This window comes from Arabidopsis lyrata (genome assembly GCF_000004255.2).
Source record: "Arabidopsis lyrata subsp. lyrata unplaced genomic scaffold ARALYscaffold_6, whole genome shotgun sequence".
NCBI lineage: Eukaryota > Viridiplantae > Streptophyta > Magnoliopsida > Brassicales > Brassicaceae > Arabidopsis > Arabidopsis lyrata.
In genome coordinates this window covers 22,708,243-22,726,393 of record NW_003302550.1, presented here as the reverse complement: position 1 = coordinate 22,726,393, position 18,151 = coordinate 22,708,243, and the positions used below count along the sequence as shown (strand labels likewise).

The window sequence follows — 18,151 nt, the reverse complement described above, 5'->3', positions numbered from 1 at the left end:
CCTCAAAACCTTACAGCTTCCATAGATTAAAATTTAATAAATAAATAAATAAAATTTAATAAATGGGGTTTTAGTCTTTAAACTTAGATACTGGGTCATTCTAGTTTTCATCTACGTTTGGTTATTAGTCTAGTTAATTAGTTTTGCTTAAATTTGGGTCAAACTAGGTAAATTTTAGTAAAAACTATGATATGATAATAAAATGAATAATTATTGAAAAACAAAAAAAGTTTACAAAACAAAGATCTTTGAAAAGAGAATAATATATAGGAAACATGAGAATAGCTTTTGTATAATTTTTTTTTTTCACAAAAGTCTGAGTTTATTAAACTGAACCAACAACAACATGGGCTAATATAAACAAAAGCCCTACAACTATGATTTCTCAAGAATTAATTAAAGCCCAGCATGAGCCCAAAAGTAACCCTAATGGAAAGGAAATTACAATGACTCATTGTCTCCATCCCAAACACGTGTCGTCAAATAACCCTAATAGCTTTTGTATAATTTATTGGAAAAAGTTTACAAAACAATTGATTTATCAAATCTGAAACTTATATACAGAGAGTTTTTATAATTCCTATCGATAACATAAAAAATTGAAAGAACTAGAAAGACAAAAAATAGAGCCAAATTTGATCAACTGTTTCTAAGTGACGAAGGGCCATCGTTGCATCAAATGCTGTAACCGAGGTGTTTCTTTTTATAGCTTTTGTATAATTTTCAAGCAAGTGTGTAAAGTGTAAACCTATTCTTTAAATAATTATTAATCCTCACGACTAAATAAGAGTGAAAGTTATATAAAAAATAGTTTCCCATAACAATATAAAATAGAAAAGACTTTTTTTTTTCCGCCTAAAACGCCTCCACCAACACATAATTAATGAGATTATTGAAAAAACAAACGACGATATTAAAAGTAACCATGATATAAACCGGAACATAGAAAGATAACGCCGGACTACGCCGGAATAACCAAAAGCCAGCCAACGCCGCTACATAAGCCGGTCAATGCTGGACATATAGCCAGCCACCGCCGCTATGGAAGTCGGACGATGCTGGAAAGTAGCCAGCCACCACCGCTAAAAAAGCCAATTGATGCTTGAAAGGAGCTAGCTACTGATAACATGGGATTTTCGCCCGTATTTGTTATTGTTTTCTTATGTTTTAGGGAGCATTTGGAGTGATTTCAGAGCTAAGAGGGAGTTATTCAAGTATTTATGGAGCCAAGAAGGTTTTAAGAGTTTTCGAGCTTTAAAGACCAAAAGGCGATCAAAACCCGTTTCAAGACAGTTTCTGTACGTCAGAAGTATGGCATCCGTTAGAGGTCTTCCCGGTTACTAAATCAAGAGATCTTGGTGGCTATGGAAAGCTAGAAGAGTAAAAATTTTCCTCGAAGTGGAATCAGAGCTTTTCATTGAGCCGTTCAGAAGTTATGACCAGAAGAGTGAAGACATGTCCAGACCGGCCAGAAGCTGTGCAACCGTTCCGGAGCTTCCTGACCACCCCGGCCACTTGGGCTGAGCCCGGGCTGCCTCTCACTCACCACCCCGGTCACTATAGCCTCTACCCTGTCTAGAGATGCGAGTTGCACTTAACCTAATATACGGGAAAAGACGTTTTTGTCCACCCTTGGTTCCCGAAACCTATAAATACAGGTTGAAAGCCCTAAACCTAGGGGTGCCTTCACGTGTCTTCAAAGTGCCTCTCAATTCTCCGCCAAGCTCGTCCCTGTCCTGCAGCCGTCGACCTTGAAGCTTTGAAGAATCACCAAATCTCTCTCTCTTTTCTCTTGTTTTCTCTAAGATCTATTAAGGTGAAGTCTTACCTCTTGTACTCTACATTCAAAGAAGTAATCTCTAAACCCTATTCAGTTCTTATTCTTTTCTTTCTTATGAGTTTATCAAACCTTACTTTGATGATCTCTTTAACCATGCTAGAGTAGTTTTCTAGTTGGGTTTAAAGGGTAAATCAAAGGGGGAATATGGCCGATCGTTTAGGTGGCAATATCTAGGTTTTGTTTGATCGTTTACACTGTATTCTTTCTAAGTAAGTTGTTTCTTAATGCATGTAGTTATATTCATGTCCTAACTCGTGATCCCAAGTGTTTAAATTGCTCACAAGGTTGTTTAATACGCTAGACCTAGCTTACGAATGTGTATCGTGTTATAACAAGCACACACCACTTAGTTATAGGGCTTTATGGACTAGAATCGAACTTGATCTTATTGCTTTGATATGTGCGTCGTTGCCTGCGTTAGTTGAGTAACAGAGTATAAGGATTTTAGTCGACTAATTCTATAACATAGGGTTAGCCGAATCTTAGTGTTTCGTATGTCCGAGACTTGGAAGTAAACAAACCTAATTATAATATTACTTAGATAGCGATCATTGAACTCCCTGCGATACCCTTGATGCCCAATGTTTGTCTCTCATAGTTTTCTTACGTTATTTACTTGCTTTCTACTTTGCTTTCTTATTGCTTTCTCATTTACTTTTACTTGCATTCGTGACACCACAACCAACTCTCCTTTATTGTTTTGTCCTAGCTTTACTTTGTCTTAATAAACTTGTCCGAACTACTTCTTTCTATGTGGATTCGATACCCTAAGTACTACGATTGACTGTTGTGCACTTGCAGCTTATTGATCGTGTTATTTGGGATTTTTAAAACCTGATATACGTGTCCCACACGACCGCAAGTCAGCTACCGCTGCTAGAAAAGCTGGCTGATGCTGGAAGAGAGCCAACCATCACCGATAAAAGAAATCGATCGATGCTGAAAAAGAGTTTGCCTTTGCCGAGAATCGCTTTCTCTCTCTAAAAAATTTAGAGAGAGAAGAGAGAGAAAAACCTCCAAATAGAAAAGACTAATAAAATAAAAAGACGGACAGAAAAATGGAAAAAAATCATTCACATTTTACAAGGTAAGAAATATTATGTGAAAAGGGTCCACAATTCACATTTTTAACACCCGGAGTTATTTTTCTTTGACCACCTTTTTTCTATTACCTTAAAATGACAATAAATATCCATATTTAAGAATAATCAAAAAGAGAAAAAATCCAAAGAAATTGTAATTACTATTATGAGATAATAAATCTCTTATAAAAACAAAAAGACTTTAGAGAAATTTTACTTTGGTTTTGTGGATTCAATTGAGTGTTTTTTTTTTTTTAAATCACTGATGTGTAATATATTTGAGGCAAAAGAAAGAGATCATGTATACTTAATTCATGGTAAATGTTTTAGAGATCTTATGATCTAGAAACAATATTTTCTTTTGAGATATGAATATGTTTTCGTAAGTCTTCTAACCAATTTTCGAGCGAAATGTCTATTCGAGCTTAGTCTTTACAAATTTTGGCTCGCAAATCGTCTAATCAATTATACTTTGTTTTAATGCAGTTTTTTTTTCGAATTGGCATAATTAGTATTGCTATTTCATTTGTTTTGTCATTTTTATATATTTTGAAATCTTTGTGTTTGCAGAGATTTGCTGATTCAATTTTAGAAGCATTATTTTATTAAAATCTAGATATAGATTTGTTTTTAAAACCCAAATTTGTTTTCAAAAGTTTCAAGTTTTTTGTTTTTCAACAGAGTTTTGGTCACAAACTATATATATATTTTGTTTTATTAAGTAAAGAACTTTCGCTCACAAACTCTATACATTTTAAAATTTTAATTTGCAACAAATTTATAGAGATTTGTGGATATCATCAATTCAAATATCTCATTTCATCGATTTGAAATTGCTATCTACATTTAGTTTTGTAGATAAACCATTGAGTTTACTAAGGATAAAAGCTTTTCCAATTTTTATTTCAGCATTATTGTACAAGAGTTTAAGATGAAATTTGGAAAGTTTTTCTTTGAGAAGCATTTGCTATGTTTCAACCTTGGTTAATCTGTCTTCTGATCAATCTTTATGTATCTTGTAGATACTGAATTCAGAGACATAAAAAAGACGTGATGGTACTAATTCTACGAAAAATTGATGCAAATAGACAGATCCAGAGTGGAAAGCATCATAAAGAAAACTAGAAGAGAAATATCGATCGTTGTAGTGAAGTATGAAGCAAAGAGGATATTGGATGATGCATTGAGCAATCATCCCAATGCTTCACTTACAACCCTTTTGTCGGTTAGTTTCTAAATGCAGTTTTTTTCAATGACTTTTTAGTTTGGATTTAGCTTTCTCATTACAAGAAGACATGTTTAATTCGTTGGAAACGGGGATGTGCATCAATTTATTGATTAAAATGAATTAGTCGTAAATTGATTTACGTAAATCTACATTCGACTTAAATTCGTCCTAACTTTGCCGAGGAACTAAATTCATCATTCATTCATTGAAAAGATTTTGTCGTTAAATCGATTGTAAACTTTCCAATGAAATAACATAGGTAGGATAATTTGGTCATTAAAATAACGTTGGTCGTTGCTAATTTACGTCAATATAGCAATAAATTTGGGATTATAATTGCGGTTTAGGATTTAAACCTTCTTATTTTAGTACGTTGTAAACATTAATTATGTCGTATGTAGTTAATTCGTTGTAACTTTTTCCTTGTAAAGACTTTGCTGTTAATGAACTACTGACTTAACGACTAACCAAAAAAAACAATTGGTCGTTAATTCGTATTTAACTAATGACGAATTAACGACCGATTTGAATTAGTTATATAAATAAATTACTAATAATTTTTAATTTTTGTTAGTAAAAAGGTGGTAGTTCAGCCTTAATTAGCAGCTAATCCTTGGAACTTCCGCTGAGCTTCTTTCAAATTATCTTCGTCCGCCTTCTCTTGTTGGCTTCTCGAAGCTTATGTCGCACGTTGTCGTCATTTTTCCTTGGAAGTTGTTATTTTGTGGTTGCTCATAGTCATGATATAATTGAGTTCATAAGTTCAGCTTACACCTTCTACATGTCGCTTGCTTCTATATTATCGTTGTATGAAAGTCGTCGGGCGGCATATTGGACTGGCGGTAGAAATATCCATTGCTTTTTTGACATTCCTCCCAATGATTCAGGTGAAAGATGTGTGGGAATTCAGCGGAAGAAGAATCTGTCACATATTTTTTGATTCTCTGGTTGTCGAACTAAGACTCCAACACAAAATCGAGAAAAATTGGTGTTTTCTTCTTCCGTTGAGTTCACACAGATTTTTCACTTGAATATATATGGGAGGAATATCATGAGACAATGGAGAAAGCTAAATCCAATTAAAAAAACCATAAAAAGAAAAACTGCATTTCAAAAATTGATTTGTGGTTTAGGTGAGCAAGATATAAGGACTGTAAGAGAAACGTGGATGTTGATTGTTCAATGAAGACAATTCTTGCAATAGAGATTTGTGTGTGACTCGTTGGTGGATATTTAACTATAACATGATTTATAGTTTCACATTATCCTTGTGAAATCGACTGTGCTAGCAACACATATTTACTATTTTTATTGTTAAATTGTTTTTATATTTTGAATGTTATTGAGTTATAGATTACTCTGTTTCTTTTATGATTCTATTTGTCCTAGAATAAAAATTTTCAAAAAGGAAAATATGGTTACTTTTAATTTCCCTCTTTAAAAGTAGTTTTGTTGGTTTTGACCAATATTTTAAGATTATTCGGTAACCAAAACTTTTAGATTATTCGTATACTTATTAGTATTTTTGGTAGTTTTTTTGAGTAATTTTGGACTGGAACCAAGTTGATTCCCAAAGGAAGAGACTCCAAAAGGTAAAATCCAATTCTAACTGAATCCAATAGGATCTGAACGGAATCCAACCAAAATATTATAAATACCCGAACGGATTTATGAGTCTAAACACGAAAATCCAAACCAAACTCGAACGGATACCCGAATTAGTTTCGTGTTTCTCAAAATAGGCATTCTTCAAAAGGTCGTTCAAAATCTAAAACCCTAGGTTATGGTGTTCCTAGTTTACATAAGCTAGTCTATGGCTATTAAAATTTGTTGTTGCATTAGTTTACATGTCTTAGATTATTTAACCCAAAGGAAGATAAACTACAATTTTCCACTAAGTTTTGACTAAAAAGTTGTATGTTTGTTTTTCCTTCTTTTTTTAGTCATCAATAACTAGAAGTTACATGTTAAATCTTATCAACTTACGTAATAATTCTTTTATAACCAAAACATTATTTAGTTCCTTTTTGGTATATGTGTTTTGTTGAAACATGAATTTGGGAGGTGATCAGCTCGCCATTAACCTTAAACATTAATATGTGAACACACGTGGATTGGAACTAAAATCCATCTTGACTTCCATAATGATTATAGAGAGATACACATATAGTCACTTTAGACAATGTGATCAAGTAAAAACAAGATGAATATAGCAATATGTGGTGGCTTTGGTCACGACTTACATAACTAAATCTAAAGACATACACATATCTGACCATAACATACATCTAACCATATATGATACAATGAAGACAAGTCACCGTTAAATGTCGATTATAAAGTTTTTTTTTTTTTACTTTTCATCGTTGTCACCACGGAAAGACTTGTAACGTCTTACAGACTCCAACCTCTGCAATTTCATCTCATCCTTGAATTTTGTAATGAAAGCTTCCACTCGTGAATTGAGCTCCTCTCTTCCCATTGATAACTCTTTTTTCAACTTCACCCACGACGGAATTCTCTCCATCAATTTCTTTCCCGGCCGCGCCGGAGACGAAGGAGGCTTCCTCGCTCGCGACGATGACGGCGATAGCGAAGACAGCGAGGGAGTAGGCCTCCTCGTTCGCGACGGTGACAGCGACGGCAACGGCCATGAAGATGTGGACATTTTTGTGTCTCCCCTGGAGATGACGTGGTTTTGCAACGAGTTAGCAGGTTTCTTTGGTTGTTTTTCGGCTTTGACTCTCTCCCACATCTCCTCCATGGTCTCGCTATCGTCACCCGATGTGTTGTCTGATGATAACGTTATATATACGAAGTTGGAGTTTTTAAATCAAAGTTAACGTAAAATTCATTGTTCATTACGAGATGACTTAACTCTACTTTTCTAAGTAAATGAATAATTTATCTTTATTACCCTAAGTCTCATATACTTCCTTAACAAAAATACTAAGTATTATTTAGAATTTCTTAGATCTTCTAATTTTTTTTTTTCTTTTCATTTAACAGATTTTCAGTTTAGTTTACGTTTTTTAAATCTTTAACAAGAAAAAGGTCTGGTTTATGTTTAAAGTTTAAACATATGATTTTCTCTAATTGGGTAAAAAGTACGAACTAAAAAAAAAAAAAAAAAAAAAAACTGAAACTCTGGAACAAAACTTACACAAAAACTGTTAAGAAAATCGTGGAAATAAAAACTGGAACTCAAATATATTTGTAATAAAAGAATTTGCAGGGAAACTACAAATATTTAGCGACGGCATGTGTCAAAAGATACCTTGTCGAAAAGTCTTTACAGGAGCAGTAGGTGGACGTCGAAGACCGACGGGTTTCTCCGGCGCCGTGGACGGAAAACGAATCTCCGGAGAAGAAACTCCATAAGATCCTCCCCTCTCTGATGATCTCACGGCCGAAAACTTTTCTTTCTCGTGAACCTTATTATTGTATTGATCAAACGAGGAGTTGGATGAGTTGTTAGAATAACGTTCGCGGTCTTGGTCACGACCACGATCATGGTCCTGGTCATGATGATGATCTTGTTCATAATGATAGGTATCATCATCATGGTGATAATTTGTGGCCGGAGAGTCAGATCCGTTGCCGAAGAGTGAACTGGAGGCTGCGAGGGCAAAGATGATGCCGCTGATGATGAAAATAGGGTGTAAATTAGTAGGGAGAAAGAAGCGAGCTCCGGTGAAGGAGAAGTTCAATACCGATCGGAGCATCAGTGATATGGCTCCGACTAATCCTGAAGAGATGATCCATGTCCTCGAGTTTGACATTAATTTTTTTTCTCTAAATTGTTTTCTCTCTTTTGTGTTTTTTTTGCCCTTACATATATATTTGTCCCAGTTTAAAGTCTTTGCATGGTTTGCATATGTATAAAAGTAAAACCAAAAGGTGATGAGTGAAAATATATTTAATTGATATATATATATATATATATATATATATATATATATATTAATACCTCTAATTGTTCCGTTAAATTTCGATTTAATTTTTTTGTTTCATCCATAGTTAGAGACTTGAAAACTCCGTCTTTTTATTCGTTGTATATGTTTGACCAAAAAACACTTAGTACAATTTTGATATTCTAATATAAATAAAGACTTGTTTTGTTTTAATAAATCTAACCTCGAGCACATATATTATTCAATTTTAATATACCATTGGCCAAATTTATCATATCATTGATTACTATTTTTAGCAGCACCTACGAAAAATTAGTCACTAATTGGAATATAAACTAATGCATGGAAATTGAATTTAGATATGGAAATTTAATATATACGTCGATCGAATAATTTAAAGATGGTTTGGAAAAACATGTAAATTGATTAGATATGTAATGTAACTCATGTCGACACTATTGATTATTTGACAAGGTCAAGATATTTATATAGTTCTATCATATCTCACGGCAGAAGATATCTTAGTATTATTTTATGATTCTTGATTGAAATCTATACGAGCTAGATAAGGCTGAGAAGTATATTTTAAGAGATGAAAAAGAATTAATAATTTGAAATTATTTGTCCTTTTAAGGATTATATCGTTTTAAATTTGTCCCCAACTATTAAAAATCCCTAATGTGGATAAAATTTCCAAGAACTCATGGAATTGAAGTTCATCGAAGACTGTATGCATATAATACTACATGTACTTTTGAATATTAAATGAGAATAACTTATAAATATCTTGTTGCATTTTTCCAATTGTTTTGCATTTTCATTATATGAGCAACGTAAGTTTAGATGGCGACCTAATGAGTTTTTCTTTTGTAAAGTATGGAGACCTAATGATATTTGCTAGTATTAACTAATTTTTAAATAGACCAGCTAGCTTGGTCAATAATATGGCCTTTGAGAAACTTATTTTAATTTGCAATATTAAAAGCCAAAGGGCGAAAATTTAACCATGCTTACATGTAGCTAGTATCCTAGTGTGTATGTGTATATATATAATATGCATGCCTTAATGTACACGCATATGAAGTCAAGTAAATATACTTAATTTACACTCCTGACGTTGCATGGCAATACTGTGTAAAAATGTATAGCCATTTTTACATAGTGAATACACATGTACAATTAGCGCATGCATTGGTTTACATATAATATCTAGGATAAAATAAATCATACCGAATTGAATAATTAATACAAGTTAAAACCAAACAAAAAATTATTTCTACAATCTACACAATCCAACATTTTTTTTTACACCGATCAACCTAATATATCGAACATAATATTAAAATTCATAAAAAAAAAAATCACATTTTAGTTCAAATATATTTTTATTTAAATTTTTGTTACACTTACTTTGTTGAACGGAATTAACTGAAGAAGCCGAATGTACAATCCTGTCGATACTAACAAAAGTCAATAATCTATCATTTTTTAAGAGCAGTCTGATCTCGATCGTAAACGAAAGTCAAAACACAAATCTGTAATCAAATTTAACAATACCTTTTATATAGGCTATGAGTTTTGCAATGATATCGATCTTCAACTAACAGAACAAACTCAATTCTAATTTAAACTCAATGCGTCACGCATGCATGCATGTAATTATGCATGCATAAGTTGTTTGGCTCATCAATTAGGATATGTGTTCTGTTTGACTGTATCATAATTGGCAGAAAGTGTATTTTATGTATAGCTATAATTAAAATGTAGTTTAGCGTGGAAAATTTGTAACAATACAGCTAAGATATCTTTTTTTTTTATAATAATCTCATGAAGTTTCGAGGACTCTTACCTGTGGACTGAAGATTGGATTTTCATCACCTAAAGATCTCAATCGGTCATATGCACACACATCACCATGAGTCATTACATTGACATAAACCATCAATTAAAGTGCATGGCTATGAGTCATTTGACGTTGACCAAGTCACATCCAAGTCGAGTGACAAAAAAAATTACATTAATGCATTACAATTTGAATCTTGACTTATAAATTTTCATTTGGAAGGTCAAAAGTTAAATATTCGTTGTTCACTTATATACTCAATTATTTACTACGAGTTCACGACACTCGTTTTGAGTTATATTTTCGCTAGCGCTATGAGAACCATACGACATGATATATGCTGATCTGACTGATCATGTAGTCGTGAGGGTTGCCTACTTGCTTGCTTCCAAGGGGTTGTTGGGGATGGAGTCCGTGGACGGGAAACTTAATAAACCTAAGAATTGCATCAACATAGACCTTCTAACATAATTAACATTTCTTTATATTTTGGGACCCAATTTTATTTTGTTAACAACTGTATATATAAAACCCATAATATTTTGGAGTTGATATTACTGTGCTGGCCTGTTAAGAAAAAACATTAGTTAGGGGTTTATGACTCAATCCACACACTTGAATTGGTTGCTTCTTTCTCAAGAAACTAAATAGGTTTATGCCAATTGTCTTTCGATTCCCTGTTTCCTTTCTTATATTTCTTCAGCTTGTTAAGTTGATTTGATTATTTTCAACCGTTGAGAAAAAAAGCTCTTAGTAAACCTAAGAATAACGGCTAACCTCCAACGGTAATATATAGTCTCTGCTTCTACAATATTTAGAATAGCCTTAGGAGAATCTAAAGTGTTTTGATAGAATTAAGAGCAGTGATAAATATAGTCAAAGATTTTTCTCATTTCAAACTTTTCTAATAATAACCATAAGAGTTAGAGATAGAGAAAGAGAGAGATTTTGTTTCCGGACTGATTTTGTTTCCTAGATTTTCTTTCATTCTTTGTTGAAAAGGGTTGAAGAAAAACACAAATCTTTCTTTCTTGGCGCACCTTTTTTAACAGAATCACCTGAAAATATTCATTAAGAAAGAGAGAATCTGATCTCTTTCTAATGGATTCTCCTGATTAAATAATACTTTGGTTGAGAAATCGATTTTTCGATTTCAAACCTCGCGATGTCAAGCGGGAGGCTTTGCGGCTTCACGCCGATAACCTTCTGTCGCAAGATCTCAAGATTGCAGGTTTATTTTTGTTTTTGTCTTTTATATGTAGTAAACATCAAATTTTTGTGGTATTGTTTTCTCCAAATGAATTAATAGCACAAACGCAATATGCAAACAAGAATTGTGCTTACTGTATATGTTTGGCATTTGTGTTTGTATTTTAAATACTTTTTATATCAAAAGATAACTGAAAACATTTTAGAAATTTAATGTATTTTAGACCGATATTTACATTTGTGTTTGCCTTACCATGTTAAAATTTTAGTCTTTATAATGTTGTTTTTAGGTCGCAAGAGGACTTGCTCTAAAAAGGCTTATCAAGGGAAAACACGAATTTAGACGCGCATCAACATCAAAGAAGAACAATGTCGAAAAAAAGAAAAATAAAGAGATCAAACGCACAGTTTCACAAATCTCTTCTTCTGTTGCACAAGCTTCTCCAAAGAGTTTCAATTCTACAAAACATGTTTCTACTCCCCGTGCTACCGCGTCTCCTTTGTCAGTAAAGAATGGAAAGAAGAAAGCCAATACACCGAAAAAGAACACTTTGGAGGGTTCTTCGCCGAAATGTTCAGCAAATTTCATTTTGATGGTGGAATTAAGGAAGAACATCTTTGCTTTTAGAGATATGATTGATTTACCTTCTCTTGATGGCTCTTTATCTGTCACCGAGGTCAGTAGCAAAAATAATAATTTTATACAATCTATTTGAGATTGTACTAAGGTCTAAAAGCTAAGACCCTAATGTCTTGTTTGCTTTCGAGTTTTTAGATTATAACACAAACGATGAAAGATCTACAAAAGCTTTCTCCTGAGATTGTAACCATTAATCAATCTTTTGAAATGGAAGGAGCTGACATGGATAAGGTACGTTCACAGAGGATTTAAACAGATTTTGAGTTACTTAACAAACATTACAACTACAACAACAACAACAAGAAAATCTTGAGTTTGTTTACTTGATGAGTCTTGTTAATCTGATTGATGAATCCCAGAAATGCCCAAAAACAGATGTTAATATTCTTCTACGAAGATCTCAGAGCTATTGGGGATTCTTGGATTATGGATAGTGACTGGATTTATCGATCTAAGTACAAAAACAGTGGAGTTGGGAAGAATAAGTCAGATCGTCTAGGTTTGTTAACTAAACACTTTTTTTGAATAAAAAAACCCTAAAATGTAATACAGAACTCTTATGGACTATTTTGTTTGTTTGTTTGTTTGCAGTGGAGCATGTATTAGCAGCTCTTGATGGACTAATCAAGACAACAAGAGAAAGATTTGGTATGATGGATCTTGAATCTGAAGGAAGAAAGAGTTTTACACCAAAAGGTGTTTCATCAGAAGCAAGAAGAAGCTTTACAAGATCTGCTTCTTATTCAGAAAGTAACAATTCTTTTTATCCATCTCCATTAACACCAAGATCAGTACTTCCAGGGACAATGCTACTGTCTAGTAACTCAACATCTCCAAGTCTATGGAACTTAAGAGCTCAAGCTTTGGATAGGTTAAGCCCTGTTGATTTAAAGCGGTTTGCTATGCAGATCTTGTCACAAAGAGATTCAGAGAGTGTTAATGAAACAAAGATTGGTATCGAAGAAGAAAACGAAGAGAGTGAGATATTAGCAGAAGAAAAAGAAGAAGAAGATAATGATTTCTCTGTTTTAGAAACAGAGCATCATAGGGAAGGTTCTGGAACAGAGCATGAAATCGAAGGTTCTGAAACAGAGCATGAGATTGAAGCAAAGGATAGTAGCGAAGGTTGTGAAACAGAGCATCATATTGAAGGTTTCGAAACAGAGCATGAGATTGAAACAGAGGATCATAGTGAAACCACAACTTCAGAGACTAACTCAACAGAATATTCTCAAAAAGAAGATTTGCCTCCACCTCCACCACTTCCATCACCGCAAACGCCGTCACCAACGGTCTCAATGTTCAATACGAAATCTACTCTTCTCTCACAACCACCACCACCACCTCCATCACCACAGTCGGAACCGGAACACAAAGCTCCAGCTCCTCCACCGCCGCCTCCATCACCACAGTCGGAACCGGAACACAAAGCTCCAGCTCCTCCACCGCCGCCTCCTATGTCAAAAGCATCTGAAAGTGGAGAGTTTTGTCAATGTCCTAAACTGCAATCTACAAATGGAGACAATGCTCCTTCGATGCCGGCCCCTCCTGCGCCACCGGGAAGCGGAAGATCATTAAAGAAAGCAACTAGCAAATTAAGAAGATCAGCACAAATCGCAAATCTCTATTGGGTTCTCAAAGGGAAGCTTGAAGGCCGTGGCGTAGAAGGGAAAACAACAAAAGCAAGTAAAGGGAAAAAGAATGTTGCAGAGAAATCTCCTGTTAAAGGTGCAAGATCAGGAATGGCTGATGCACTTGCAGAGATGACAAAGAGGTAAATGACTTGCGTCAAAAGTTAAATATATATGTCTGAGTTTGGCTAAGTCTTTCATTTGTGTCATAGGTCGAGTTATTTCCAGCAAATCGAAGAAGATGTTCAGAAATACGCTAAATCAATCGAAGAATTGAAATCTACAATACATAGTTTCCAGACAAAAGACATGAAAGAGTTGCTTGAATTTCATAGCAAAGTGGAATCTATTCTTGAGAAACTAACTGATGAAACTCAAGTATGTTTTCTCCTTGTGTTTTAAAATCGACTCGCTATTTCTCTCGAAATATGAAACTATCGTTTGATTGTTTAGGTTCTCGCGAGGTTTGAAGGTTTCCCTGAGAAGAAACTAGAAGTAATAAGAACAGCTGGTGCCTTGTACAAGAAGTTAGATGGGATTCTAGTTGAGCTCAAGAACTGGAAAATTGAGCCTCCATTAAACGATCTTCTCGATAAGATAGAGCGTTACTTCAACAAATTTAAAGGAGAGATTGAAACGGTTGAGCGAACAAAAGACGAAGACGCTAAAATGTTTCAGAGGCACAACATTAACATCGATTTCCAAGTTCTTGTTCAAGTCAAAGAAACTATGGTTGATGTTTCATCAAATTGCATGGAGTTAGCACTAAAGGTAAATTATACACATAAATCAAGAAATTGATTCTTGGCGATGAACTTGACTCTTTATGTTTTCTAGGAGAGGAGAGAAGCGAACGAGGAAGCGAAGAACAGTGAAGAAAGCAAGATGAGTAATATGAAGGAAGAGAGAGCTAAGAGGCTATGGAGGGCTTTTCAGTTTGCTTTCAAAGTTTATACATTTGCAGGAGGTCACGACGAACGAGCAGATTGTTTAACAAGACAACTTGCACATGAGATTCAAACAGAACCTGATCAAACCGAATCATCGATCATGTCTTGAAAACCAGAAAAAAGCTTCATCACATGTTTTACTCAATGAAACCAAGAAGAGATTGATGCTAGAAGATGGTTTACAATACTTTTTTTTGTGTGTCTCTAGTTTTGATTTTGGACCAATGCAAAGAGACAGAAACCATTTTTTTTCATTTCATATATATATATATATATATATATATATATATATATATATAATATATTTACATGACAAAGAAGCAATCAAGCAAATGATCTTAAGAAACGAAAAAGTCAACGTAGAGACCATCTTAGAGAAGAGAAGTTTCAAAAGAATCCATCAAAGTCAACGACAGACTCTTCTTCACGAACATTATCTTCCATGATCTTGTCGTTATCATCTCTATGATCCTCTCTTTCTGTATCTTCTTCGATCATATCAATGTCTTCTTCTTCTCCTTCTTCTAGAGGTTCTTGAGAGAAGAAGGCTATTCTCTTTACTTCCCTTTCATCTTCGGTCTTAATATTCGTATCTGTCAATATCAAATCATTGTGATCGAACTATTGGAGTCAAATTTATCAGACAGCACAACACTAAAACTTGAGTTGATGGGTTTTGTAATAGAACAACTTACTTATCTTTCTCTTTCCTAAAGAAGTATCTTCTTCATCTTCTTCGGATTGAAAAAGATTATGTACTTGTGGGATCTCTTCTTTGTTTACTTCCATGAGAGAAGAGCTTGAGAGTTCATAGGAAAACATAATCATGTTGTCTTTTGACATTTCGAGACGAACATATCTCTTAGCACATAAAAACAAAAGCCTAGTGGATATGTCCAATAACGAACTCTAGGTATGAAGTATAAACAAGAGAACCTTTGTTTAAAGGACTTTCAAATTACTAAAATATCCCGGTCTATAGTAGACCATGATTAATATCTACACCATGCCTGATAGTTATTTGCAATGACTATTTTTAAAAAATTAGTAATTTGCTGACAGAAACAGTTCATGTTCATGTTCATCTTGTTAATAATTCAATGGAAAATCGAGCAAAAGCATTCCAAACTTTGCCTCGAGCAATGGCTGTATACATAGAGAAAGCCACTAGACTTGGTAAGAAATTTGATTCAACCTTTTTAAATCTCTCAAGAAGGTTCCCATGCATACTCATGATGAAATCAATTCTTCTTCTCTGCTAAAAGTTCAGAATTTGAGGTCTTTCTTCTTCTCCCCTTCTTTATCGTGAGTTTTCCGCCTCCTCTTCAATTCATTCTGTAATTATAAATCGAAAGTGTTATGAAATCTCCAAAATACTATAGACCGTTACTGTTTTTCTTTCTTTGGGAGTTTTTCAAAAGCTTGTACAATAGTACCTCTGCAACCATGTCACTGAAGCTCTCTGGCTTATTCCGCAATTTCTCTTCTTCCCTTGCCTCCTCGTATCTTCAAAAATCACAATGCCATCTTCCATTTCATCGTCATCCATCTCTTCTTCTTGTTCCTCTTCCTCCTCCTCTTCTTCTTCTTCCTCTTCCTCCAAATCACCCCAGAGTTTGCTCTTGTCGATAGGCTCTTCCTAAGTTATTGACAAAATAACAATTCATCATATATATCCTTACGGATTTATGGTTCAGCAAGAACCTTACAATTTCAAATTCACTTGTTTACTACCACACCAACTATCTATATGGATAGGTAGCTTCCACATACAATATTTAAACAGTACACGAGTGGGGCATAATATGCAGTTTTTAAAGCAAAACGAAAATGGTTTACCTCATATTTAGGCTGATGTTGCTGCTGAACACCAAAGACATCTCCATTCAATGGACGCCCGTGCTGTATAAGAGAAACAATAAAAAATTTACAAATGAAAATAGTAGTAATTACATAAATGGACCAAGTACTGTGGACACAGTTGAAAGACTTACTTCATCAACTGGAGGTTTCCCCCAGCCATCAATAGGAGCATTTAAACCAGCAATTTTCAGATGTGGGTAGGACGGAGGCGGACCATATCTCTGTTCAATACGTGTTATAATCAATAAACTTCTCCACAGTAATCAGAATCACCAGGAATATAAATCATAATAAACTCACCTGCATATTAATTAGCCATGGGGGAGGAGCACCTTCAGGCATACCAAGAGCTTCTTTTAGGTCATGTGACAAAGTTCCTGGTTTCGTTTCCCTCAGCTTAACCTATCAACCAGATGATAACTGGATTCATGTACACAAAGCAATAAAGCCAAATCATATAATATCCGAAGAAATACAAAAGAGATCACAAAAAACTACCAAGAATCCTTTCCCTTCAAAATACAGTTCGCCAAGAGATGTCAGCTTAGGCTTTGTTTGGTACTTAAAGAAGGCATCATGAAGGACCTGAGAAGGTATGGAATAACATCACTTATCAGTTAAAGAAAGAACATGTGAACATGTCTCCGTCAATCGAGGAAAACCTGATAGTCAATGTCCATCTTTCCCATCTTTGGTTGCATACGCTCACATTTCTTTTGCTTTAATTTCTTACCATCTTCTTTCTCAATGTAAGCCTGCATATGAAACACAAACAAGAATTAGCTTTGCCAGTAGAGGATATTAGCAACTTTTTTCTTAACCAGATCCAACTATTAGGACGATGGGCATTAAACATCTGAAGATGAGACAGCTAACTCAATGAAGCATGGATTAAAATTTAACGATTATAGTGCTCCCATGAAGGACGGTAAGAACGGCAACATAATGTGTGTATATATCACTCAAAACCACAATCAAATGAACAGTGCCAGATAGTTAGTGGTGCTATTAAGATCAGTGATCTTTGTATCTTAGAAAGGTAAAAAAGGATGACACTGCCTATCATATACATACGTTCTGACACTGATTCTGCTTAATATCACGTTTTACTAAATACTTCAATGGTTTTTCCTCTGGCATAAGAACTAAACACTTTTTAGAGAAAATATGAACAGGTCAATAGACTAGTTAAATCAAATTGTTCATTAGAAGACATGTGTCTTATTTTCTCTATTCCGGTTGCAGCAATAAAATCAGGAAGGTGAAACGGCTGCTTCTCAATACCCCGCTTCCCCTGCATACACGAAACCTCGTTGAGATGTCAGTAAGTTAAAAAAAGAGCAGCTAACACAAAGAAACTTGACTGAATACTAAGATTTAAGAAAACCCAAATGAAACGAAAAGTAAGACAGCAAAGAATAAACCAGAAAAACAAAAAAACAGGCTCCAGATGTGAAAGATCCTCCTAAACTACAATACAGAAACACCCAAGAAAAGCACAATAACAGTCTCAGACACCACATAATTAATAGATAGAAAAAAATAATCAAGACTCCTCTTCAGAAACACCTACAAGTCCAGGCTTCATGGTTATCACAAATGTTCCCCTGTAAGAAGCACATATATACGTATAAGGAAGAGCTTAATTGACATCATGAAATCTTTCACTTTTGATTTAATCCATATGTGCTATACACCCACAATACCACAGACACATTGTTAATTACAGCATCAAATCAAGAAAAAACCGAATCACCAGAAACATTCCCTTCTTCTACATCGACCTCGGATCCTTTCTTGTTCTTCTTTGATGAAACGGTAACGTTAGTGTTCGAGAAAGTATCGCCGTTTGGAGCAACGCCATTATCAACGGTTTCGACTGTCATGTTCGCCGGAGTGATGGGAAAGGGAGAATTAGCAAAGTGAATATAATTCACCAACAAAATACTTA

The 18,151-nt window shown here is 34.4% G+C and overlaps 4 protein-coding genes across 7 annotated transcripts; 1 reads left to right on the top strand and 3 right to left on the bottom strand.

Annotated features, from left to right (window-relative positions):
• Positions 1-6,267: 6,267 nt before the first annotated feature.
• LOC9310895 lies at positions 6,268-8,012 on the bottom strand. Its single transcript, XM_002872679.2, has 2 exons — positions 7,428-8,012; positions 6,268-6,943 (listed from the first exon to the last, which is right to left on the bottom strand). The coding sequence occupies exons 1-2, from the start codon at positions 7,930-7,932 to the stop codon at positions 6,504-6,506; spliced, it is 945 nt and encodes a 314-aa protein (XP_002872725.1). The 5' UTR covers positions 7,933-8,012; the 3' UTR covers positions 6,268-6,503.
• Positions 8,013-10,196: 2,184 nt separating this feature from the next.
• LOC9308794 (uncharacterized protein At4g04980) lies at positions 10,197-14,608 on the top strand. The gene is made up of 8 exons (XM_021020701.1): positions 10,197-11,138; positions 11,407-11,793; positions 11,892-11,987; positions 12,132-12,255; positions 12,348-13,530; positions 13,600-13,765; positions 13,841-14,158; positions 14,225-14,608. Exons 1-8 carry the CDS (start codon positions 11,073-11,075, stop codon positions 14,444-14,446), a joined length of 2,562 nt encoding a protein of 853 aa, XP_020876360.1. The 5' UTR covers positions 10,197-11,072; the 3' UTR covers positions 14,447-14,608.
• A 9-nt stretch (positions 14,609-14,617) lies between these two features.
• Positions 14,618-15,318, bottom strand: LOC110227234. Its single transcript, XM_021020837.1, has 2 exons — positions 15,033-15,318; positions 14,618-14,930 (listed from the first exon to the last, which is right to left on the bottom strand). Exons 1-2 carry the CDS (start codon positions 15,178-15,180, stop codon positions 14,725-14,727), a joined length of 354 nt encoding a protein of 117 aa, XP_020876496.1. The 5' UTR covers positions 15,181-15,318; the 3' UTR covers positions 14,618-14,724.
• An 87-nt stretch (positions 15,319-15,405) lies between these two features.
• On the bottom strand, positions 15,406-18,146 carry LOC9308793 (splicing factor 3B subunit 2). Of its 4 annotated transcripts, XM_021020799.1 has the most exons (10): positions 17,957-18,146; positions 17,774-17,807; positions 17,420-17,494; positions 16,863-16,958; positions 16,699-16,785; positions 16,501-16,602; positions 16,332-16,421; positions 16,177-16,239; positions 15,774-15,976; positions 15,406-15,672 (listed from the first exon to the last, which is right to left on the bottom strand). In XM_021020799.1, the coding sequence occupies exons 2-10, from the start codon at positions 17,786-17,788 to the stop codon at positions 15,663-15,665; spliced, it is 741 nt and encodes a 246-aa protein (XP_020876458.1). In that variant the 5' UTR covers positions 17,789-17,807; positions 17,957-18,146; the 3' UTR covers positions 15,406-15,662. The 4 variants fall into 4 exon arrangements, with proteins under 4 accessions (XP_020876458.1, XP_020876459.1, XP_020876460.1 ...); XM_021020800.1 differs by lacking the exon at positions 17,774-17,807; XM_021020801.1 differs by lacking the exon at positions 17,420-17,494 and having other exon boundaries at positions 16,863-16,955; positions 17,957-18,145.
• Between the last annotated feature and the right edge of the window lie 5 nt (positions 18,147-18,151).